Here is a 26,704-nt window from a genome sequence, read left to right as displayed (position 1 = left end):
AATGTTCAAGTAATAACACAATCCAATGTGTCTCAATTGTCCCCCGCTGACCACCTCACACATTTCTCTAGATTTTGCAACGAACTTACATGACACAATGCCATAAAATATGCCAGTTTTAGGACACAGAATAATGTTTGTAATGGTACCAGGTAGGCTTACGTTTAACAGTAACAAGTGTAATGAGCTATTCATTGTCGAAGGTGCATGGTGAAGTGAAATTCTTACTTTGGAAAACAAACATTTGCCATCGCCGATCATCAGAATATTGCAACAGATTCTGTGTTCGGGACTGCAGGTAACTTGTTAAGCCAGTGGTTCTCAAACTTTTATTTAATTTGATCAAGGGGCATGACTGATGATAGTGGAGATAACGTGTTATCCCGAGGCTTTTGCAAGTCAGCATCTTCAATGGTAGTCTATTAAAAATATAAGATCGATGTCCCAAACGGAGAGCCATACTTGTTTTTAACGATCTACTCACAAAAATGTAGGCATGGGGACATGATGAAGTAGGCTATCCAACTGTCTGTGTTAAATTATTGTAACAATCTTGCAAAGTTGTCTCAGAATGGTTTTATTGGTTACGCACCAAAACACACGAACGTCATTACACAGGCAAAACAAAGGAGGTCAATTAAACAAGCAAGATACACAAACAGGGTAGTCACATACAATACACGGGGTAAACACATGAGGTACAACATAAAGAAAGACTATACCAGCTAACACATACATGACAAGGTAAACGCAATTACTCATACTAAAACCAACATCAACATTACACACACACACACACACATACACTGCACAGCATTATGGGAGCACAGTCATCAACAGCTAGGCTCAGATCATTACACAGCCCCCCCGAGACTTAGTCCATGTCCCCTTGACTCAAGTCTTACCCTACGTCAGTCCATGAGCCTGGCTGGGACGCGATGCTGGCGTTGTGGGCGCCCCGCTGTCGCGGCGGTGACTTCCGGTGAAGGCTGCACGGTGACCGGTGTTAGAGCCACAGCTCCATTGTCACCAAGTTCCACAGAGTCAGTGTCAAAGTCTCCACGACCCTCAGCTGAGGCCAGGGGTCGATACGGGGCCAGTCGATCACGGTGGAGAGCCACAACTCTCCGACGCTTAATCAGTCTCACACGATAGACCACATCAGACAGCTTCTCTAAGACATCGCACGGTCCTACCCACTGACTAGTGAGTTTCGGGGAAATGCCTTTCTTTCTCTCCGGGCAGTACACCCAAACTTTATCGCCGGGCTGGAACTCCTGGCCGCTACAGCGCGTATCGTAAGCTCGCTTTTGACGTATTCCAGCTTCACTCATAGCCTGCCTGGCCAACTCGTGTACTCCTTTCAGTCTCTCGCGTAGCTGCTTGTAGTATTCCAGCCCTGGCTTACCTCCAATCTCCGCTTCCGGAGGCGAACCGAACACCAAGTCCACAGGCGTGCGTAGCTCTCGCCCGAACATCAGAGCTTCCGGCGTGCATTTTGTTGACTCTTGCACCGCTGTGCGATATGCCCAGAGCACCAGGGGCAAGTGTAAGTCCCAGTCCTTTTGTCGGCGGTCGGCCAATATGGCCAGCTGCACTGCTAGAGTCCGATTAAACCGTTCCACCAGCCCGTTGCTTTGTGGATGCAGAGGTGTCGTTCTCGTTTTCCATGCGCTGGCAAACCTCAGCAAACACCTCTGCCTCGAAATTCCGCCCTTGGTCGCTGTGGAGCTCTTCCGGTGCCCCGAACCGGCAGAACATCTCAGTGACCAGTCTGTCCGCTGTCGTGTGGGCGCTCTGATCTGGCACCGCATACGCCTCCGGCCACTTAGTGAAATAGTCCATGGCCACGAGCACGTAGCGATTTCCCCGCTCTGTGACTGGCAGTGGGCCCATGACATCGACGGCTACCCGCTCCATGGGAGCCCCGACTGCGTATTGCTGCAGCGGAGCGTGCAAGCGTCGCGTGGGGCCCTTCTTCGCTGTGCAGGCGTCACAGCAGTGAACATGCAGTTCAACGTCCAGCCTGCATCCTGGCCAATAGAAGTGGCCTCTCAGCCGACGAAGAGTCTTTGCAATGCCGAAATGAGCCACCCCCACTGCCCCATGCACATGTTCCAGTACACAGGCTCGTAATCCAGCAGGAACCAGAAACTGGAAAATGTCAGATTGCCTATCGGGAGCTCGCCAGTGTCTATACAACAGTCCTTGACGTGCTACTATTCCCGGCCACTGTGAATAAATCGCTTTGGTCTCTGGATCGAGTGCTGATACGTCAGTCCATGGCAGTCGCTGACCGGCTTCGATCCGAGCGTGGCGTCTTCCGATTGCGCCTTCCGGATCTCCTCCCTCGACATCACGTCCATCGGCGACTGCGCGTCCGTGGCCCCAGCTGCCGCTCTGCAGTGCTGCGTTGTGGCGTTGGGCTGCGGTGCATTGTCTCCGGTCTCTCGATCACTGTAGCTGGTAGCGGAAGGTGGCGAGACGACCTCGGGGTGCTGTTGGTGAGCGTTGACCCTCTCGCTGGCGTGAAGCTGGCGAGCGGTGGCTCTCTTGATGGCGCGGTGCTGGCGAGCGTTGAGTCTCTCGCTGGCGTGCTGCTGACGAGCGTTGGCTCCCTCAATGGCGTGCTGTTGGCGAGCGTTGACCCTCTCGTTGGCGCGACGCTGGCTTGCATTGAAAACAGCGACTCTCTCTCTCTCTGCCAGCGGTGATGCAGCCTGTAGCCGACGAGCGGGCTCCGGTTGAGCCGCGGCCAGGCTCCTCTCCTCTCCTCCCTCCGGTGGCAGTGTTGGCACTGGTCTGCTGCACACGGACGCCTGGACAGGGCGTCCGCGTTGCCGTGAAGGCGACCCGCCCGGTGTCGAATCTCCATGTCGTAGTCCTGGAGCGCCTCCAACCAGCGAGCTAGCTGGCCCTCTGGTTCTTTGAAGTTCAGCAGCCAGGTGAGCGACGCGTGGTCCGTTCTCAGCAGGAACCGTTTGCCGTAGAGGTAGGTTCGGAAATGGCGCACTGCCACCACCACAGCCAACAGTTCTCTGCGTGTCACGCAGTAATTCTTCTCCGCTCGGTCCAGTGAGCGGCTGAAGTATGTGACCACTTGCTCGCCCTGCTCGCCTGCTTGTGAGAGGACGGCGCCGACGCCCACGTCGCTGGCGTCAGTGTCCAGGATAAACGGCAGTCGAGGGTCAGGGAAGGCGAGCACCGGGGCCTCGCATAGCGCCCTCCACAACCGCCGGAATGCCGCGTCGCACTCTCGTGTCCACTCGAAGAGCTGGCCTTTGTGCGTCAATCGATGCAGCGGACTGGCGACTGTAGCAAAGTCCCGAATGAAGCGTCGGTAATATGACGCCAGGCCCAGGAAGCTCTGCAGCTCAGCACCGTCGCGTGGAACAGGCCAACGTCTCACCGTCTCCACCTTAGCTGGGTCGGTGGCCACTCCGGCGGCCCCCACGACATGGCCTAGGAATCCGGTTTGCCTCCGGAACAGGTGGCACTTTTTCGGGTGCAGTTTGAGCCCAGCACCCCGTATGGCGTCGAACACCTTTTCCAGATGTCCTATGGCACCGGTGAAGTCTGTTGCATGACACAGGATGTCGTCCAGGTAAACCACGCAGCATGTTCGTGGAATGCCCGCCAGGACACGCTCCATCAGCCGCTCAAAGTTCGCTGGCCCGTTGCATAGGCCGATTGGAAGTACCCGGAACTGCCACAGCCCTTGCCCGATGGTAAACGCTGTCTTCGGCCGAGCTTCCGGGGCTAGCTCAATCTGCCAGTAGCCACTGCGTAAGTCCAGCGAGCTAAACCAGCAGGAGCCGGCAATGCTGTCCAGCGCATCGTCAATGCGGGGGAGCGGGTAGGAGTCTTTCCGGGTTACCTGGTTGAGGCGCCTGTAGTCAACACAGAACCGCCACGAGCCGTCCTTCTTTCGGACGAGTACAGCCGGCGCAGCCCAGGGACTACTGCTTGGCTCTATCACTCCTGCCGCGACCATTTCCTTGATCTTTTCTTCAGCTGCTTGTGGTTTGGCGAACGGTAAGCGATGAGGCTGAAGTCGGATGGGCCGAGCATTTCCGGTGTCGATATTGTGTTGGACCAGGCTCGTTCGGGTGCAGTCCTCATCTCTTGCAGCGAAGATGTCGGTGTACGCTGCTAGTAGTCTCAGCCGGACCTGTACCAGGTATGTCGCCAGTGGCCTTTCGCCATTGTAGTGGGGCAACTTTACGCTGGGGCGCCCTTCTACCGCCGCCGTCGCACCGGGGACCGGCCGGTTTCCATCGCTCCAGTGTGGAGCGGGTTCAAGTGGCGGGATGCTGCCATCAGCCCGGTTCGTTCCCTCCTGTGGCCGGGGGCGGGTCTCTTCGTCATGGTCACGCTGCAGGCTGGCTCCGTCTGCTGGGCCCAGCAGGTGGCCATGGGCGAGCGGGCTGTCGAAGAGCCGTCTTGGCAGGAAACTTATCATCGCCAGGGCATCAGTTGCAGCTTTCTCCTCCCGTCCAGTAGGGGTCGTCATCCCACTTCTGACACCAATGTAACAATCTTGCAAAGTTGTCTCAGAATGGTTTTATTGGTTACGCACCAAAACACACGAACGTAATTACACAGGAAAAACAAAGGAGGTCAATTAAACAAGCACGATACACAAACAGGGTAGTCACATACAATACACGGGGTAAACACATGAGGTACAACATAAAGAAAGACTATACCAGCTAACACATACATGACAAGGTAAACGCAATTACTCATACTAAAACCAACATCAACATTACACACACACACACATACACTGCACAGCATTATGGGAGCACAGTCATCAACAGCTCAGATCATTACATTATTGTGATTACGAGCCAGTGGTTTTCAAACATTATGCGTGACTCGGACATCTAACTAAATGCAACAGGCTCATATCGTCCTCGCATTCGCAAAATGAGGACCAGTGTTTTGTCAAATTGCAAATAGCTATTCGTTTTAACGATTTTTTTTATGATAGTATGAAGTGCTTTTTGTATAGGCTACTATCTTAATCTTGGAATATGGGGAGGGAAGTGGCGCGTCTGCAGTCAGCCAAATATGAATGTAATTCTGCGGCATAAAGCAGATGTATTTGTTTATTGTACAGAAAAATAAAAATGACATGTCAAGCAGTCAATTGACTACATTGCAGTCAAGAAGTAGGGCAAATTAAGACACTGTTTTGATTTGCGTAGTTGCGTTACCCCCAACACTGACAATAACATAGACAGCAAATTAAGATATTTTTTCGTTTTGTGGAGCGGCACCGGTAGGCTATCAAAAGCAGATTTCGATTTTCGCTACCACCGTGTAGTCAAGCCTTAAGCCATACCCAAGTAGGCTTAATCGAGGTAATGTTTAATTTCGATTTATTTTGTTATTGAATTCTTAGGCTGGGATTCCTTTTGGTAACAATTACGTTTAAAGGTAGCCTAGCCTCCTGCTTTTTCAGAAGGGGCGGCAGTCAGGCTACTGACAGAGCGATGTACAGTGGCATAGCGACGCACAGTGGCTGAAAGTGGTACTAAAGCTTCACGCCTCGTAATGCGCGACTGAAGTGGCCATTTGAAAGCGATGCCCACTGTATACCATTGGTGACCACCTCACAAGATGTGCGTTTACATCCTGTTCAGGTGACAACAGCATATGATCGCAGTCAGGCTCACCTCACCTGTCCCAGGCTCATCTCACCTCACCTGTCCTGGCACAGAGCCAACAGAGCTGCCACAGCAATGCAGCGTTGGGGGAGGCAGCAGAGACACAGGGCTGCTATCAGATTCAATCATGTGATCACAAATTGAGGTTATACATTTTCCACAGGACATTGCATGGAAAATGTAATTAAAATGTACACAAGCATGGTATGCCAAGAATCCGCCAGTAGTTCCTATCCCTCCCATTTTCATATGGTACAACATTTATGTAAATGTATAGATTATTTCACTATCAACAATATTTCCACGTTTTGCCATCCAAAAATTATATTCCGGCCAAAAGTGTTTATTAACCAAATAGGGGTCAAACTGACCCAAAGCACCACTGATCATATTTTTGCTTGAAATGTGTTTGGGGTCTGTGAGACCAAAAAAACAACAGAAGGCTTAGGAGGTTATGAGTCACAGGACAAGGTAAGCATTGCTTTTGATTATCTTCACTGCTTTGAACACAGGCAACACTTTACATGTTATCGAAATAAACAGTAATTCTGAGGCACTCACAAGGAATATAAATTAAAAAGCCTTTATTTTAAACTTGGCTATCCATTAAAGTCCGTAGACTACATGCTGTATGTCTGCATGTGGTCACATGACCTAGAAGCACAGGTGCTCATCTGCACAGGTGTCACCTGGCAGAGAGCAATTACAAGTTACTTTAGATAAGACAAATCACATTTTACCAATTCCCACATCAAGATACAGTTTGAAATATCACTATAAATGGATACATATAGTAACATTATATAAGTTACATTATATAAGACAAGTTACAGATACAGGTTACATTGTGGAAAAGATTTCATTTCTAATCTAATAAATATGTGCAGTCTCAGATGTTAAATGATTTCGCTCTTTCAATATTTCTTATTAACTAACTTTCCACATTAAGATACACTTTAAAATATCAATATAGATACACATATAGCAAAACATTGACGTGTGTATAGTCAGTTACAAAAACGGAGAAAAATCCAATTCTAAGTTTAGACCAGGGTATTGATTAGCTTTTAAAGTATAAATCCAAAAGGATTCTCTTTTTTTTAGTCTATCCCCCCTCTTGGTGATATTTTAACATGTTCTATCCCAAAGATTTTTAGAGTATCGCTACTTCCATGGTTTGCCTCTTTGTAATGTAGAGCCATAGGGTATTGGTGGTTGCTTGTTCTTATAGCATATATCTTTCTTTAAGCTTCCGCTTGGTTCTTCCAATATAAAAACAGCCAAAGGGACATTCAAGTCTATAGACAACAAATGAGGTATTGCAATTAATAAATGAGTGTATACTATTTACGATTGGATGTCACATCTGTAAAAATATTGGTCCTGACCATATTGTTACAGTGATTACAGTTTCCACACTTATAGTTACCTCTTTTTTTGCCTAGCCAGGTGTTGTTCTGTACAGGAGGCATATAGCTTTTCACAAGACTATCTTTTATGTTTGTTTTGAAATGACATGAGCATTCAACTGGCATTTCAAGTGTTCTAATGTTTTGAACTGCAACACCCTTAGATGATCACGAGATGACCACACGTATACTGCTCTCTGACCCCCCTTGTGGTAAATGTTTGCCATAGAGAAACGCTCCCCACGTCCGTCAGTTGCTCTTCTAGGTCACCTGTCAGTACTGGTCTGTCTGTCAGAAAGAAGGACCTTAATCACTACATCAGTCTACATGAATTTAGTTTAATTCATTTATATTTTTTTTTACAAGGAAGTAATGATGAAACATCTTTTGCAAGAGAGACAAGGCCAAGATAGCAGCCATACAAACACACACGATTCAACAAAATTCAACAAAGTCGACAAAAACAACATGATATACAGAGGTAAACAGAAACAAGAAAATAAAATAAAAAAATGATTAAAATATTATAATGCAGTCATCCATCATCATCTATCAAGTCTTCCAATGTTGAGGAATCCATCATTCCCTGAAAACCACAGCCTGCACACATTGTCTCATGGTACATACAGTAGTATACACAGACAACACTATATACACACTGAATAAATCATGTTTGAATGACATTTAGTTTTTTTCTCCCAGAGTGACATTAGAGATGCAGCTACAAAACACATTAAAGTGTAGCAGTAAACAGGTAGCCACATCTCGGTGATAAGTGGGGCAGCTGACTGATCATCAGGTCCTGAGTGTCTGGAAATGACAGCTTTTGCAGCAGCTCTGCTCCAATCAGACGGATGGCTCCCCCAGTTAATATCTGTTGAGGTGATTTGGCAGATTAAGTCATCCTCAGCCAACACAGACATGTGAAAACAGCTCTGATCCAGAGTAATTCAATTTGCTTTAATTAAAAGGTTCTCCACTTGAAAACATTTTACACATCACTATTTTCACACATCACAGAGATTACAATAGTTCTGTCAAGATGATACATCATACATGAAGACAATAAGTGAACTAACTGACAAACTTTGACATCCCCAGTGGATAACATGGAATGTTAGTATATCTATCTACTGTCAAAATCTGATCATTACTTACTGTAGTTCAGTGATCTTGTATGTAGGATCTTTCAGAAGGAAAGAAAGCAGCTCCACATCAGACTCTAGCAGCCAGTTGTACCTCAGGTTCAGCTCTCTCAGACTGGAGTGGTTTGATTTGAGAGCAGAAGCCAGAGAGGAACAGCTCTTTCCTGTAAGCTTGCAGTACTGCAGCCTGAGAGAGACATGTGTTTCAATAGTACTTCATACAGGACTTCATAGATGCAGGAGAATCCTGGCTAGGTGTATGCATGCTATGCCCAAAACAAAAATGTTGATAATAAACAAAAGTAACCGTCTTTTGTGTGTGTGTGTGTGTGTGTGTGTGTGTGTGTGTGTGTGTGTGTGAGAGAGTGAGAAAGAGAGAGAGTGAGAGAGAGTGAGAGAGAGGGAGAGAGACTGGCAGACTTACTCTAGTTTCTCCAGTCTACAGTATAGATTCTCCAGGCCAGTAGAAAGCAGCTCAACTCCTGAATCTCCCAGATCATTGTAACTCAGGTTCAGTTGTCTCAGACGGGAAGAGTTTGAACTGAGCGCTAAAGATAACGCTGCACAGCTCTTCTCTGTGAGGCTACAACCTCTCAGCCTGTAGACAACATTTTAGCACGCATGAATGTGAAGGAAACACACAAGAAACACAGAGAGAGAGAAAGAGAGGGAGGCTCTATGTGTGTACTGCGCACACACACACACACACACACACACACACACACACACACTTATACATGAATATTGAATTTCCCCTAGGGATCAATAAAGTATCTATCTATCTATCTATCTATCTATCTATCTATCTATCTATCTATCTATAGCAAATTAATAGAATTTACAGTGTATTGATGACGTGTAACAATGTTTGTATATGTTTGTTTATTTTTTAATTCCTGTGAATGATTTGACAAATCATATGATATGTTGTGCCAATAAAGCATATTTGAATTGAATTGAATTGAGAGAAAGAGTGTATCTGTGTGTCAGAACACACAGTAACAAAACTAACAGACTTACTCCAGTGTCTCCAGTCTACAGTCTGGATGCGTCAGACCAGTAGAAAGCAGCTCCATTCCTGAATCTCCCAGATAATTACCTCTTAGGTGCAACTGTGTCAGACTGGAAGAGTTTGAGCTGAGAGCTGAAGATAAAGCTGCACAGCTCCACTCTGTGAGTTTACAGCCCCTCAGCCTGTAGACACACACATTCAAAGAAATGTCTTAGAAGGCAGACAGCACAGCTTCAGGATACACACAATGAATCTATCCATCAATGTCATGCCATCATTAAAATACACTTATATCATGCTTGATCTGCCCAAATCCTGCTGCCCAGTAGTGCTGAATCCTGCTTGACCAGGCGATCATGCCAAGACAGTTTGCTTTGTGAGCAACATACTAGTGCAAAAACAGGGTACATAACTACAATGTGATGAAATATTTTTGTTTTGACAGATTTTCAACTTTTCAAGGTGATTTTCCATACTCAAAAGGCCAAAATACCTAAAATGCATTTCAGGAAGCAGAATCTTAGTTCATTCAGAGAGAGAAACACACACACACACACACACACACACACACACACTTGTAGACTTACACCAGTTTCTCCAGTCTACACTTGTGTGTCAGACCAGAAGAAAGCAGCTCCACTCCCGAGTCTCCCAGATTGTTGCCACTCAGGTCCAGCTGTCTCAGATTGGGGTTTGTTCTGAGAGCTGAAGATAAAGCTTCACAGCTCTTCTTTTTGAGGTTACAACTCTTCAGTCTGGAGACACACACATTAAAATGCAAAAAATACACAATTTTATATACACACATAGTCTAATAAAAAAATAGTCCAGATTTGTGTGTGAGTGAGTGAGTGAGTGAGTGAGAGAGAGAGATGGAGAAAGAACCCCTATTCAAACATGCACTGGACTCCGGACATGATCCGAGGTTCAAAAGCTGTATGTGTGAACACAATGAGTTTACTCGGATGAGTGTATGTCTGAACACAAAAGGTTAAAACACTGATAGATCCACACCTAGTGAGGGGGCATGGTGAGGACATTGCGTGCGAAACTGATGGTGTCCCCTTGGCTTAACTGTAGTTTATAAGGTTATGACTTCATCATAATCAACCTCATTAGGTTTCATTGTGAGATTACAATGAATCACAAAAGAATGATTTTTTTATACCTGTTTTTAGTTAACTTTACCAGGGGTGCGAATAAACTTGGAGGGCACCATATTGACAGACTTACTCCAGTGTCTCCAGTTCACACTTGGCCTGTTCCAGACCAGTAGAAAGCAGCTCCACTCCTGAATCTCCCAGATTATTATAAGCCAAGTCTAGATGTCTCATATCGGAAGTGTTTGAGCTAAGAGTTGAAGCCAAAGCTGTGCCGCTGTTCTCTGTCAGGTTACAACACCTCAACCTGTAGACGCACACACACAAATTAAAAAATCAAAATCAATTGAATTAAGAGAATCGCCACAGGGGCCAGACGTACATTTGCGAACGTAGCATTATCAGCACCATGGACAAACCACAGATTGCGAACGCTGTCAGACCCAAGTTTCCGTCGTATTTATCAAACTTTTAATCCATAGTGTAAACTGCGCCTTTCTCCGCCCATTATCACAATTTACGAACGTCCACAACTGAACGGCAGAGCCTACAATCAAGCGCAGTTGAATGAAGTTAACTGATGACAACATTAAAAAGAATCAAACGTTTAGTGATCATGAAATAATACCATACATGATAAGATGTTAACAAGCAGGGAGATAATGAAGAACAGTTCTACTCAAACTACTTGTGCACGTAGGCTATGGAAGATCTAGCAAGTAGGAAAGTTTAAGTGAATGACGTGAAAGTGAAAGTAAGACATTCGAAAGGCCAACGAAAGTTAAGGTTGCTTTTGATAGTACAAATACTTACAAAATTGGTGCTCTAAATAGCGATTCTGTTGTCTTTGAAAGGTTCTCTTTTCGATGCATTGAACTGCACTTTGGATTAACACCTGCTTTTACAAGGCGGAAGTATTTAAGTGCAGAATAGACATGCACCTTCACGAGCAGTCTTTGTACATACCGCAGAATACATAATTAGGCGCTCTTTACGCTTCCCCTCCCATCTCTTTACGCCAAGCTCCCACTTTCCCCTGGATCCTCCCATGAATGCATATGCATGACACGAAAAACGCAATGTGCCATTTTCAGCTCCCGCGACAGGCAGTTTGCGCTTTAACATGCTGCTGATCCAGCCAGAGTCGGGCAGAGGGAACCAGTTATCCGCGAGTGAGATCATCAGTGAAGTGTGTTCATGGTGATTTGGTCCCGAGACATACATTGCTTGAAATAACAATTAAAAGTTCTCTTAACTCAAATAAGCATGACAAAATTCGTGAAAACAATGTCCAGTTTTGCTTCTGTTAAATAAGCTGAGAGTGAAGCGGAATTAGCTAGTAATTACGTTACGTTGTTACAGTGTAGTTGACTGTCTGTCCTTTTAACTTTTGACAATGTGACTGAAGATGTATTTCTTGAATAGCGTGACAGTTATAGCAGTGAGACGTATCATCTCTCCCCGGCCTGTTATTTTGAAAGCGTATGTTTTACAATTTGCAGTATGACGTTATCCATTGCTAAATTAGGGCTCATCATAGACTAGCTAACCACAAAGCTAGCTAATGCCATGGATATCAGTGGAAGACCGCTAACGTTAACATTAATGAGCTTGGAAACCACAACGAACACATTCTGCCTAAATAAAGTAATGATTTATAACTAGTATATCTGTAGTTACAGTCCCTGCATTGTAAAATGTAAGTTAGACGTGCGAGGAGTGAACATGTAGACATAGAGAAAAAGTATCAAACGTAGCTTGTGCAAAACGTAGCTTGTGCATAAAAGTTGGCTTTTCTTTTACACGTGTGTGAAATCCAATGACGCCATGTGTGCGTTTCAGACTGTAGTTCAGGCGCAGCATTAACGAGTTACATAATGGATTTAGATCACTAAATAGTAGGTTTTAGAAGGCAGGCAGCAACTGATGATTGAAAATGGTTTGATGTAGCTTGGAAATAATTTTAAAAGTGCAGGTAAAGGGATAAGCAAGCTAACATTGTAATTATAAGGTAGCTTATAAGGCAATAGGGACTAATTATTACACACGCACACTCAAACATTTAAGAGTGACCTATCATGATAATGATAATACAAATGATGATGATAATAATTACAAAAAATAATGATGACATTATTACTAAGTCTTAGATCAAAGTTATATTTATGACACTAAGTCTTTTAATACTGGTAACTTTGATTTGGTTGTTGTTGTTATTATGTTTTTGTTCAAAAAACTAAGTTTCATATCTTAAGTTTCTATTTTTATACATTTTATTTATCAGAACTTTAATATATTTCCAGAGTGTCTACAGGTATAAACAACTTAAATTTAAGACTTTAATACCTTTTAATACCACTTCTACGTGAAATTTAAGACCAAACTTATGATGTGGAAATATACAGTACTCTTTCCAAGTTCACACACTGATGTCTGTTCAAAATGAACAGTAGGCCTATGGTAAAATGACATAATCGGTTTTCACTTATTTGACCTGAGCCCTAGTCATGGCAGACTTTGGGGTCATAGGGCACACCAAGATGAACCCAACCCCCCCAGTCTAAGGATGGGTCCATAAATGTATCTATATGGGTACATAAAAATATCCTTATGATTATCATTATCACAATTATTATATACTTATTATTGTTATGCTACTGTATATTGTTATGCATGCACTTCGAAGCAGTCAAAGTGTGAAAACATGCATATCAGAGGACCGCTTCACTAATGTAAAATATAATTACAATAGCTTAATTGCTTTACTCTGCATGTTTGCATGATGCTTGCATGAGAAAAAGTACTTCCCAAAACAACAGCAACTAGGCCTATATGGGTGCCATTGTTCTAGGATGCTTCCCTAATGCAAGCAGCATACACTAGTAGGCAAATGGAGAAAATATTTAGGCTACATGCTTTTTAACGAAATTTCATTTGAATGTCTGAATGTAAGGATTCAGGAAATACAATACCAGTTTTTGTGTATGGTAAACAGCAGAGCAGATAGATGTAAATCACTGATTTGGATATATTTATTAAACAGGAAGAATAATTAGTCTACAATAGCTTTTGGCCACATTATATTCAAATCTGACTATAGGCCTACAATACTCAATGCTAGACTAGACAGTGTATTATCCAGTCTCTGCTCCGTTTTTGTGGAAGTTGCAAGAATCAAGTTCGTTTGTTTAAATGTTGTTACCTCGTAGCCGCCCAACGGGTTGAAGCGGAGCTTTGCTTTACCAACGTTATCGATTGGTTTCAGTTTTTCTCGCAGACGTGCACACCACGTATGCATTAAATGTAGGCTCATACCACACGCACATAATTGTATGACTATGTTTGATGACACCAAATTAGCAAGTATTTCACGTCATTAAAAGCTGCACAGTAGACAAACGGGCTCTGACCTAACCATAGACAACGCAGACCATACAGAGAATATTCGACCTGGCAGAACAGATTGCCTGCATTTTCGCAGTGGCATGACTAAAAAAATATTTAAGACCTATCCAAACTGAATTTAAGACAATTTAATACTTTTTAAGGCCTTATTTTTAGGAAAAGTGATTTAAGACTTTTTAAGGATCCGCGGCCACCCTGATTTTGATGTTCCTCTGTGACAATATTATTTAAAAATAAACAAGTTTGTTTTTGAAATGCATTATCATATGTGTGTGTATATATATATATATATATATATATATATATATATATATATATATATATAATATAAAATATATTATTTTAGTCAATACTCATAAATAACTACAAATAACTGATGTTAGGGAAATCTGTTAATGTTTTGTTGTGCGTTTCTGAAAAAATAATATCGGCCGATATATCGGATTTTTAAATCAACAAATATTTGTATCGGTATCGGCCTTCAAAATCCTTTATCGGTCGGGCTCTAATTTGGTACTCCGCCGTCCACAGCATCACCTATACAAGCAGCTATGTCTTGTTTTTCTTATTTTTCACACGACAGCTGCAGCTTGTGAGCTGTGTGTGAGGAGAAAAAACACGTAGGCTACGGGAGGCACTAGAAGCATGCCTTGGACACACTGAAATACTGTAAAAGCAATAACTAAACAAATGCATCTTTCACAAAACAACACTGTCATTCTTAACCTTATTAATACTAATAAAATAGAAATTGTGATGTTTTTAATGTCAGGGTATTGCGGTACTTTTGTAATGTTACTGCACAGTGCAATTCAAGCTATAATACATATACTATATTATCACTAACTCAAAGAGTGTAATACTCACTGGACTCTTCTTGATGCTTTGACCACTGACAACATCCTCAGCAGACCTGCATCTGATCTGGCAGGTGAACTACATCGTCCATAATCCTTCAGGTTAAACTCCTCCAGTTCCTGCTCTGACATCAGCAGCACGAAGGCCAGAGCTGACAGCTGGGAAAGAGAGAGATCCTCTCTGAGTTCATCTCCCTTCCTCACGTAACTCTGGACCTCCTCCACCAGAGAGTGGTCATTCAGTTCATTCAGGCAGTGGAACAGGTTGAGGCATCTCTCTGGGTCGGGAGCTTCGCTGATCTTCTGCTTGATGTACTTGACCGTTTCCTCTGTGTTCAGTGAAATGCTTCCTGTCTGTGGCAGCAGGTCTTGTAATAGTTTATGATTGGACTCCAGTGAGAGACCCAAGAGAAACCTCAGGAAAAGGTCCAACTGTCCATTTTCATTTTTTAAGGCCAGGTCCACTGCAGACTGGTGAAGCTCATAAAGACTGTTAGCACTGAACAGTGAATGAAGTTGAGACGTTTGGTGTTGGTCAAGCATACTACGCTCTCTCATGGCAAAGTGCAAGAACACATATAAAGCTGCTAGAAACTCCTGAATGCTCAAATGAACAAAGCAGAAAACTTTCCCCTGGAACAGTCCAGCCTCTTCTCTGAAGATCTGGGTGCACATCCCTGAGTATACTGATGCTTCTCTGACATCAATGCCACACTCTCTCAGGTCCTCCTCATAGAAGATCAGATTACCCTTCTCCAGCTGCTGAAAAGCCAGTTTCCCCAGGGACAGAATGGTGTTCGAGTTCCAGAGTGTATCTGCTTCCTGTTTTTCATACTTCTGACTAATGTGTTTTGTTTGTATGATCAGGAAGTGTGTGTACATTTGAGTTAAAGATTTTGGAATCTCTCCGTTCTCTGCTTCAGTCAGGATGCTCTCCAGAACAGTGGCTGCCATCCAGCAGAAGACTGGAATTTGGCACATGATGTAGAGGCTCCTGGATGACTTCAGGTGTGTGATGATTCTGTTGGCCAGCTCCTCTTCTGTGATTCTCTTCCTGAAGTACTCCTCCTTCTGTGGGTCATTAAAACCTCGTACCTCTGTCACCTGGTTAACACACTCAGGAGGGATCTGATTGGCTGCTGCTGGTCGGGAGGTGATCCATACAAGCGCAGAGGGAAGCAGGTTCCCCTTGATGAGGTTTGTCAGAAGGACGTCAACTGTAGCATGATCTGTGACATTGTAGATGGACTCATTATGCTGGAAATCCAGAGGAAATCTGCTTTCGTCTAGACCATCAAAGATGAAAGCAATGTTGTGTTTGTTCTGGTTAGAGAGGGTGACTCCTTTTGTTTCACTGAAAAAGTGATGGATGATGTCCATCAAATTGTATGTCTTGTTCTTCATCAGGTTCAGCTCCCGGAAAGGAAGGGGAAATATTAACTGGATTTTCTCATTGGCTTTTCCTTCAGTCCAGTCCAGAATGAACTTCTGGACAGAGACCGTTTTCCCAATGCCAGCCAATCCCTTTGTCAGCACCGTTCGGATGGGTTTGTCTAGTCCAGGTAAGGGCTTGAAAATATCAGTACATTTGATTTGTGTGTCCCCCTTTGTTACTTGTCTCTTGGATGCCATCTCAATCTGTCGGACCTCATGTTCGGTATTGACCGCTACACTTTCCCCCTCTGTGATGTAGAGCTCTGTGTAGATCTTCTGCAGAAAAATCGAGTTTCCCTGCTTTGGGATGCCTTCAAATACACTCTCAAACTTCTTTGACAGCCTGTATTTGAGCTGTTGTTGACATCTAAGAAGCAGTCCATCTAGATATAAGGTGTATGATTAGGTCGGATGGCATAAGAAGCAGTCCATCTAGATATAAGGTATATGATTTGGTTGAATGGCATAAGTGAGTGAAGTGAGAACGTTGCAGTAGTGTTTGGTCATAAGAATGTTTAACATGTCATGACAGATGTCATATCCTGTCAGTAATCTTGACAGTCTTTGTTTAGTGACTATTTCCGGTAAATGTTATGCAGTTGTAAGAATGGTAGCACCGGACCCACATCTATGTAGGAGCTATGAAAAATGATTGCTAATGGTAACAGGATATCATAATATTTCTGAACGGTTATGATTTCTTTTTACTAGCCTGGAAGTCAGCTCTAAATTAACCTGGCCACAACATTTGAGGGCAGGAAATTTGGTCTGGAGTCGCTCCATTGCGAAGTCTAGATGTGTCCTGGCCAATCAAATCATTTTGGCGGGCATTATACGATGACTGACAGAAGGACAACAGTCAATCAGTCATCCACGTCATCTGAGCTGCCGCTGGAGAAGCAAGATGTTCTGTTACACAAGATATTGACAGTGCGATAACTTTGAAAGATGCACAGTACACAGCCATTAAGGCATTTGACATCCTTACATTTTGTGGGCGGCTGGCTTCCAGGCTAGGTTGAAACACGCCTCCTTAATCAAATCCAAATGGTGTGTTGCCAGACTCAACTTCTGATGAGATAACTTTTGATGAGATAACTTTTTATCTCATCAGAAGTTGATCAGATGAGTTTTACTGAGGGCTTAAGTGACGTATTCCCCAATTTACGATGTGGTCGCGAGCATTAAAACAGAAATAAATTCTGAATTATCTGTTTTTCTTGTTAGCTTTGATATCCCTGAAGTAAATATGTTTATACTAGGGATCAGGGTAGGAATTTCACGGCGGCCATGACGGTTGAGGTTTACAGGCCACGGTGGCCTTGGTGCCCCCTTCTTTCAATATTCTGCTTTGCGTCCTACTAATAGCGATATATATTTAGCCTATGGCCTGTCAAAACAATCTTAGCATTCACAGCGCAAATTACGCAGTGGAGAAAGTTAGCGCAAGAAAGAAAGTGCGTCCAATTTCACCCATTCTTCTCAGTTGAACTACTTGCGAAGTAGCCTAATCATCACACAGACATCACAAGTACCACACGAAAGAGCTTTTTCTCAGCTTTTAAACGATGTCAGCCGCTAATTGCTGTGATGAACGGTTCGCGAGAAAAGTAAATCATCATTCAATAATCATAAATTCTACTGAAGGTTTTGCGTCCATCTCCCTACCCATTCATCTCAGCGGAGTACTTCACGAACCCCTCGTTTAACACATGACAAACCATATATCAGAATAAACAGCAGACCTTACCGAACACAAAGCTGTAAAGCGGTCCCCTGTACAGTTAGCCGTTCCAGAGTAATCCCGTTTTGAATTTGCAGTAAATTTCAACATACATGGATGTCTCCAAATTTGGGCTTTAAGTTTTACACTGTGTTTAAATTGTTCCACATTATTTCATAACGGGCCAAATACAAAATAAATATTACAAATGTCGCCTAGATATCGGTAAATCAGAGGACAGCTGACTAAGAGTTTGTGAAAGTAGCCTTAATGATCACAAAATGCTAAGCATGCATCTAGGCTATTTGACTTTCTTAAAGCTGAGCTGTGCTTAAATTGTTCAATACATGATTTCATAACAGGCCAAATATCAAATAAATGTTAAATATAGCCTAGATATCTGTAAATATTAGATGATCAGATGATTTACAGTTATATGTAATGTGTCATGTTTCATGTTTTTGTAATGTTTCATACAGTGATGCAGGTCTACTGCAGTGAATAGGCTAAATACAACATTTTTATAGCCTACTACTGCAGTGAATAGGCTAAATACAACATTTTTATAGCCTACTACTGTATAGTTAACGTTGGCCTTAGTGCCCTGACATGTGGCCTTTGTGCCCTCCACCAAATATGCCCAACTGAAGGCCAAGTGGCCTTGCCCCCAGAATGTTGAAATTCCAAGCCTGCTAGGGATGTCCCGATACCATTTTTTTTTTTCAAACCGATACGAGTACAAGGATTTACATTTGTGTACCTGCCGATACCGAGTACCGATACCAATATTTCTACCACAAAATAACTAGCATAAAATTGCAATTAATTTCCGTCTCTGCTCTGATTGTTACAATAAGCCTAAAATAAATATATATAATAATGAGTATCAAATTAAATATATAATAGCAGGCCATTTCAAACCAAAAATAAACAAACAATTCTGTCTAAAACAAGCCTCTACAATGGCACTGTTTCCATATCTTAATTAATCAAACTAGACTATTTTGCACTGTCTCTCAGTAAAATCGGATAGGGCAACCAAACAGGATTCCACGTAACCCTACTGTAGGGACCTTTGTAAAATTTGGGTGGCTCCTTTAAGAACGTAGAGCGAGCGGCCACCTAGCGAGAGAGGAAAAGGGAGAAGATGCTTCTGCCGGCTACTAATTTCTGCCAAAGCAGAGTTTGTGAACGAGACTTATGCATTGTCTACTATTGGCCATTGAATAAAGTGGTGATATCTCGCACTCTGTCTTGGATCTGGCTATAGTAGAAGTGAATTGGGCCCTGACTTTGGTCTTGGAGCATACTGTATAATGATCCGACTAACGTGACGATCTGGACTGAAATAAAGGCAGGGAAGGTAATATTTCTTTCTCAGTATAATTGACCAAAATGTGTGCTAACAAAACTCTATGCAAATCAGATTTATCTACTGAAACAGAAACTACTAGCGCGAAGTACAGAGCTACACTAACACACCAGCAACGCACAACAACTAGGCTACACTCATGCCACATGCATAGTTTAGCTGAGCTATTGTAAAACAGAAAACCATACATATTAGCTGCATATACTCAACGCAGATACATGAATCTAGCTAGTTGTATGTTTTTCAAGTGCAAGACTTATATACTGTACAGTAAGCGTTGTGAGTAGGCTTCATGTAAGCATAGCGGCTACTATGATTTTTAGGGGATGCTGTGTAAGTATCGGTGAGTGGCATTGGGGATTTTTTTTTTAGTACGAGTATATGGGTCCAGTTGTTGTATTAACAAAGTAGAAAGTTCAGTAAATCAGTATTGAGTGAATATCTCACTTTGCTCCAGCTGCTGAGCGAGGGTCTCCTGGTTCATGTCCCTCAGGATGTGCACTGCGATCTTCAGAGCTCCATCTCTTGCATCTCTCTGGTCCTGCTCATCCTCCTCCTCACCACAAGGGGATTCTGGGTAATCATGACTCAAGAGCTTCTTGAGTCGCTTTAGTTCATTCTTCATGAAAGTGACGACTTTGTGTTCAAGCTCCTGATTGAAAATCAAATAATTCCAGTGTATTCAAAAATGTCCTGTCCTTGACAACTTTTTATGTTTAATTTCCTACACACACACACACACACACACCTTGAATACAGTCGACAACTCATTTTCATAAGATCTGCTCAAGGATGGATTAACTCTTTGCTCTTCCTGTTGGATGCTGAAATACAAGGGCAGCAAGAGTTAGCCAACATAGTTAAATGTCTAAGGCATTTATATGTCTATGGCATCTGTAAACGTGAACGCCAACACTAAGTACTGTAAGTTGAAAAGTAAATTGAGAGTTAAAATACAAGATTTGTATCTGTTAATGTAATGTTGGATAAGGGTTGTGTTTATGTGAGGTTTGACATGTGTGAGGTTTGACATGTGCTGGTGGGTAAAAGCACTTCAATGTTAGTAAATGCTCATAAATAGAGTCTGATCAGGGGAAACATTCTATTGGGAAAACTAAAAAGAACGTTATTATTTGATTAGTTGAATATTTTTCATGCGCTTGCCCAAAACACAGTTTTGGCCTTGTAGATCTCTGAAGTTCACCTACAAGTATAAGTACATAAACTCTTTTGATCCCGTGAGTGAAATTTGGTCTCTGCATGCATCCCAATCCGTGAACTAGTGAAACACACTCAGCTCACACAGTGAGGTGAAGCACACACTAATTCCCGCGCAGTGAGCTGCCTGCTACAACAGCGGCACTCGGGGAGCAGTGAGGGGTTAGGTGCCTTGCTCAAGGGCCTTACTTACCTTACTTAAGGCCTTACTTAAGCCGTTTCCTACTGGTCGGGGTTCGAACCGGTAACCCTCCGGTTACAAGTCCGAAGCGCTAACCAGTAGGCCACGGCTGCCCCAAAAAGGAACCAAAGCTGCCATCTTTGCTCATATAAGGAGATCCGGGTGTTAATTGAAATTACCTATGGCAAGTTGCATTGCAAGTTAGCTCTGAGGTAGCAACAATCAAAGTGTGCCATCTTCACGTACCGAAGATCACAGTATCTACTAGAAGGGACAGGACAAAAGTGAGTAGAGCAAAATGTCTGCATTTCCGATTTCTTCTTCCCCGCGAGAGTTTAACAGGTGCGATAATTCAAAATCCCCATGTTATTTTCCCATAGGGAAAATCTCAAGATACCGGATCTCCTTATTTGGACAAAGATGGTAGCTTTTTTGTAGGCAAACTTCAGAGGTCTATAAACCCAACGACATTGTCCTTCGAGGTGTCCCGTTATACGAAATGAATGGACTTGGTGGAGGAAACTCTAATCCGCTGCGTGTGGGGAAGTTCTTTGCTTTGCCTTGTTCATTAACCCTTAAAGGAGTACCGTCACACTGGTGTGACAGGAATGTTGGGAAATTAACATTCTAAAGAATATCTGGGTTCATTGAATTCAACATAGAATTTTAGAACCTTCAATTGTTGCGGAACTTAGAATGTTCAAAAACCTACACCTTTAAGGGTTAATTCCGTACAGCAGGACACCTCAGTGGCCGTTATTCCTTACATAATGGAGTTACCAGCACCCAAATTAAATGGTTTTTTTTTTAGCTTAAACTGATTGACTCAAATATTTTAAGTTTATTCAACTTGTCTGGGCTTTCAGTGTCCCCGGGATCAGGACGTTCTTCATGTTTAAATTCAATAGGGTAACCCTTTGACCGGTCACTTTTCATGGACACACAGCTGGGCACAGATGAACAGGATCTCTTCGATTGAACCGGGCTTCAAAAAAGGTGAAAACATAAAAGTCATACACACAACTCATACTGAATCTATACTAGGTCTAGATGTATACAGCAATTTCCTGTGTACTAACCGTATCGTGTAGTGTTTTATGCAAATTAAAAAAGACAAAACCTGTATTGATCCCACCCGTGAATTAACCACAGCGCCCTATAGCCCAATTAATCAGAATCAGATCAGCACTTTAATCAGAGAGAAGAATGAAGAAAATGAAGGTATTCACTCCCCTGTATATTAACCTTATTGTGAATTAAATTTAGCAAAATCAATGTATAAACCTTGGTTAATAGGCAGGAAATTACGGTAGTACAGTAGTATCAACAGAAAGAGGTCTAAAGCACAACAAACACAAGATGCTTCCTTGAACATACTTCATCAGCTGTGCAATCAAGCAGCTCTATCAGCATATACATTTGAACAGCAACACAATAATAATAATAATAATAATAATAATAATACAAATAATAATAATAATAATAACACCTAAACTATTCACATTATAACATGTCTACTGACATTATTACTTGAACTAATTAGACAATATTAACCCTTAAAGGAGTACCGTCACACCGGTGTGACGGGAATGTTGAGAAATGAACATTCTAAAGAATATCTGGGTTCATTGAATTCAACATAGAATTTTAGAACCTTCAATTGTTGCGGAACTTAGAACGTTCAAAAACCTACACCTTTAAGGGTTAATGTTTTCATGTTCTCCCTGAAAATTGCATCTTTTGGCATTTTTGTTCATACCTTGAGTCAGGACAGTGTCTTTTTCGGAAACTCTTTGACTGATCAATCTCCATGAACACAGCGCTTGAAGTAAAGCTGCTCCTAATTAAACATACATGCAAAAAGGATGATGCATACAACCGTTACCACTGTAAAGAAAAGGGGTGAGTTGGATTTATAACTCAAAACTGTGGCCCATGGGCTATACTACGAATCTCAATTAGTGGGTCAGCAAGGCATGTTGCGCTCTAAGCCAGGGTATGCTGTGACACGAAAGTGGCTCTGTTTTAGCGTCGCTGTATCACCATGGTGTCTTATGCTGCCAACCAAACCTGGTCGGGAGCAGGTTATGTGCTAAGTTATAGCTCAAAATCGTGTAAAACTACCACCTACTGACCAATCAGTTATCTTGAAAAACAAAGTTCTCACGTGTAAGATTCTGTCATATCTTACAGGTGGAGCTCCGACTCTCCAAACATTTTGGATCTCGCAGACGCTTTAATGCATGCAAATATGCCAATACTATGGACATGCATACCATACAACATCTGATGACAATCGATTTATTTGATGTTATAGGCTAGACACTAAAACTGATCGCAGTCTAGACTATCGCTCATAAATGCGGAAGTAATCGGTTTTTAATATAGGCGGTCTTGTACGTCTCCACGTTTCACGATTGGCCAACATCACCCCAACACCAAGAACGTGCACAGATCTGGGCTGAAAGCCTAGTTTTACAAATATATCACATAACTGGTATCGTAGTATCACTTAACTTATACCCCGAGTTAAGGCTTTGTGTAGCTTCCATATGTGTACATAGCCTAGATATGTCTAACTTGCTTCGTAGTATACCCCAATGGCCTACACAAAGCAAGTCCAGACACAAGCTGTTATTCTAACCTGAGATCACAAACAGCATCTCCCCCTCTGAAGTTGATGTCCTGATCCTTCGACTGGTCACTCTTCATGGACACACAGCTGGGTGCAGGAGAGTCTGGCCTCACTTTCTGAGTTCGACTTTTCAAATTAAAAATAAACATACTGTACGTAACTGGATACAGTTAAAGGCTTTTTATCTGACATGCATGTGATATACAGTACGTGTGCTACTTATTTCACAACTCGGAGAGATATGTCTAAGCAAGCACCAATTACTTTTCTGTGCCGTATGAGCAATTTTGTTGACATTACAAAGATATTGAACTGTGTTAACTGACTGAAAAAGCAGATGTCCACCAGTATCTTTTCACATTTTTCACATATAACATGGTTCATGGTTCCTATCTCTTAATTTAGAGTTTCACATAAATATGGTATTTTCCTTTGTTCACCATACCTTCATGGCTAACATTGTAATTGTAATTTATTTATTTGAACAAGGACAGTGCACAAAAAAAAATTGTGAAGACAGAGGACCATGGTCCATACCTGGCATCAGGATAGCTGTCTCCCCCACTGAAGTTGATGTCCTGATCCTTTGACTGGTCACTCTTCATGGACACACAGCTGGGTGCAGGTGAATTTGGTCCTTGTTTCTGGATCGGACTGAACAAACAAAACAATCCATGATAACATGATAGCAGAATCCATGATTCTGGGCAGCCGTGGCCTACTGGTTAGCGCTTCGGACTTGTAACCGGAGGGTTGCCGGTTCGAACCCCGAGCAGTAGGAACGGCTGAAGTGCCCTTGAGCAAGGCACCTAACCCCTCACTGCCCCCTGAGCACCGCTGTTGTGCAGGCAGCTCACTGTGCCGGGATTAGCGTGTGCTTCACCTCACTGTGTGTTCACTGTGTGCTGAGTGTGTTTCACTAATTCACGGATTGGGATAAATGCAGAGACCAAATTTCCCTCACGGGATCAAAAGAGTATATATACTTACTATACTATAACATGCACATTCTCTGTATATTCATTTTGGCAAATGAGGTGGTGGTGATTGACTTGGTGAGGTTGATGCAGTGATCATGTCTACTACATACAATATGTGTCATTAGTTACATATCTTCAGATTGTGTATAGCTCTGCAACACCCCAACCTCCACCCGCCCCTCACACACACACACACTCTCTCTCAATCTCTCATTCACACACACACACACACACACACACACAAATACACCACCTGGTATTTCCTTGACTCCCTCCACCACCAGAGTCTCCATGTTCACTCATGTTGGAGCTAGACCTGCAGTCGCTCCCTGTGTATAAAAGATGTGATTTATTTCAACATAACGGTGTTAGGCTGGATGATGATCAATGGCAGTAAATAAGGAGTCCTACCTGTACACAGCAATGTAACTTTTCAAAAATTCCCAAATCTTCATTTCATATACAGTACACTTTCAGAATATGCATTTTTGTCACATGAGCGTCTTCTCGCTATGCTATCAGGTCTGTGTGCACAAAGCTGATGTTCGTATAGTTTGTATAACGTGTCCAGGTTGAACAATGTTATGGTCGTATAGTTTCTATTGTAACATGTCTACAGTACGTTGAACAATGTTATGGTCGTATAGTTTGTATTGTAACGTGTCTAGGTTGAGCAATGTTGTGGTTGAACAATGTTATGGTTGGCAGGTCAATGTGTGTAGCCTACTGTTCTATGACAGGCTGTTATCTGGGCCAGTGTTGGGCCGGCACCCCTTTTCTTCCCTGTGGAACTGAGATTTGGATTTGCGGGTGTGTTCAGTGACAGAGGTTGTGAGGAGTGGTTGTGGCCGGCAACAATCGCAATAAAATCACAATTAAATAGTACTTTTTCTTTGCATGTATTTCAATAGTGGTGAACTCTACATTATGATAGTTTGTATGTTGTACTAGAAAAGGTTTCAGGCACTGGTCCACTAACTACCTCATTCTTGCAATGCAACTAAGTGTGCAATATTGACATTGTACTAAACTGTAAATAAACTGTACTAAGTTCAGTTGCAAACTCCTCATTTATACAATTTTTTCTTGCACATGTGGACTGAGTGTTGATATGGATTATACAGCTATATTGTACAGCTACACATAGCCATACATATTCAATTTGTGGAATCCTTAGCGACATTAGTTACAATGTTGCCTTCTTCTGCTAGCCTATACTTCCGTCAGATCATTGTATGTCTGTCACAACCCTTTAAATAGCTCGGTGAACTTGGCAAAATTGTATAGGCTACAAGTGCAATACGGAAAAAACTGGTGTGGCTTACTGTTTCTAAAGAACCCAGGTTAGGATACAGCTTCGTTACAACAAATACAACTTCGTTGAAATAGGCTACATTACAAAGGCTTAGGCTATCAATTTTGTAGACAAAGACCAAACTTACATTTTCATCGAATACATTTTTTTTCCACCGGAGAAAATCATCAACCCTGATTCCTCACGGAAATGAGAACAGGAAGAGAACCGGTAAATAGATTCAGAGTGCACTTTCGTTTATCCTGAAACGCGCTTTTTTACGGGGCGTGGATGAACCGCTGTCACGTCATCCGGATAAATATTCTTTGGACGCCGCCATTGGCCGATTTGCGGCTCCCATTGACTAACATTGAATGTTAAACGTCAATTATGTGCTCAAACTAACGCCGCTGACTTATGCCAGCAACCATTTCACTTTGATAACAACATTTATACAGCAAAAATAACTGAATTCGGATCAACCAACGTGGAGAAATCTCAACAGGAAGAAAATTGACACTGCGTGACTCGGGATGCATTGCATTTCCCCTTGTCCATGAGTCACGTATAACAGGTTACCTTGGCGGCCGTTATCCCTTACTTGGCATAAGTTAAAAGCTAACACACCTTGCTTAACTCTTCACACCTTGGTAAAAATGGTGTTTTCATATCAAACAGTAAACACAAGCGATCACAATAATAAGCACACAATGTGCCAACTACACACTGATGGTATTGTAATGATCTGAGCCTAGCTGTTGATGACTGTGCTCCCATGATGCTGTGCGGTTGATGTGTTATGTTGAATGTTAATGTTCCAGAGGTGGGACCAAGTCACTGTTTGGCAAGTCACAAGTAAGTCCCAAGTCTTAGCACTCAAGTCCAAGTCAAGTCCCAAGTAAATACAGAGAAGGGCAAGTCGAGTCCAAGTCCAAGTCTCATCAAAGCCAAGTCGAGTCCAAGTCCAAGTCCCAATCTTTTTCAAGTCCTGAACAAGTCATCAGGTACTCTTCACTTAATAATGGCATTATTAGACTATCGATCATAATTTTAACACTTCCATCTAATCCACAGAATTTTTTTTTATAAATACAGATTAAAATATGTTCAATGTTTCTGTCTTGAAATCTTTTACGATATATGCATGCGCATACAATATACACATGTGCATACCTGAGTAATCTGTACAAAACGGATAGCTACATGACAAATAAAAATATTGTTTTTCCAAATTTCGGAGCCCACTGTAAGGATGAGTAATAAT

The 26,704-nt window shown here is 42.6% G+C and overlaps 1 protein-coding gene across 4 annotated transcripts; it reads right to left on the bottom strand.

Annotated features, from left to right (window-relative positions):
- Positions 1-6,811: 6,811 nt before the first annotated feature.
- LOC121711050 (NACHT, LRR and PYD domains-containing protein 3-like) lies at positions 6,812-25,723 on the bottom strand. Of its 4 annotated transcripts, none has more exons than XM_042094341.1 (15): positions 25,589-25,723; positions 24,400-24,475; positions 23,704-23,820; positions 23,176-23,292; positions 22,291-22,371; positions 21,382-21,516; positions 19,881-19,956; positions 19,580-19,784; positions 14,614-16,420; positions 10,475-10,648; positions 9,829-9,996; positions 9,250-9,423; positions 8,654-8,827; positions 8,243-8,416; positions 6,812-7,958 (listed from the first exon to the last, which is right to left on the bottom strand). In XM_042094341.1, exons 2-15 carry the CDS (start codon positions 24,447-24,449, stop codon positions 7,952-7,954), a joined length of 3,459 nt encoding a protein of 1,152 aa, XP_041950275.1. In that variant the 5' UTR covers positions 24,450-24,475; positions 25,589-25,723; the 3' UTR covers positions 6,812-7,951. The 4 variants fall into 4 exon arrangements, with proteins under 4 accessions (XP_041950275.1, XP_041950293.1, XP_041950284.1 ...); XM_042094359.1 differs by having other exon boundaries at positions 21,403-21,516; XM_042094350.1 differs by lacking the exon at positions 25,589-25,723 and adding an exon at positions 24,895-24,992.
- Positions 25,724-26,704: the final 981 nt, after the last annotated feature.

Source organism: Alosa sapidissima, chromosome 1 (assembly GCF_018492685.1).
Source record: "Alosa sapidissima isolate fAloSap1 chromosome 1, fAloSap1.pri, whole genome shotgun sequence".
Taxonomy (NCBI): domain Eukaryota; kingdom Metazoa; phylum Chordata; class Actinopteri; order Clupeiformes; family Clupeidae; genus Alosa; species Alosa sapidissima.
This window is presented reverse-complemented; position numbering and strand designations above follow the sequence as displayed.

What these genes read in the sequence shown, in the direction of transcription:
- LOC121711050 (XM_042094341.1), bottom strand. Translation starts at nt 24,449, where the DNA reads ATGAGTGAACATGGAGACTCTGGTGGTGGAGGGAGTCAAGGAAATACC. An exon ending in GATGCTGTTTGTGATCTCAG is followed by an intron (nt 22,372 to 23,175) that starts GTTAGAATAACA and finishes ATGTTTAATTAG; the next exon opens with GAGCAGCTTTACTTCAAGCG. An exon ending in CGCTCAGCAGCTGGAGCAAA is followed by an intron (nt 16,421 to 19,579) that starts GTGAGATATTCA and finishes CCTTATATCTAG; the next exon opens with ATGGACTGCTTCTTAGATGT.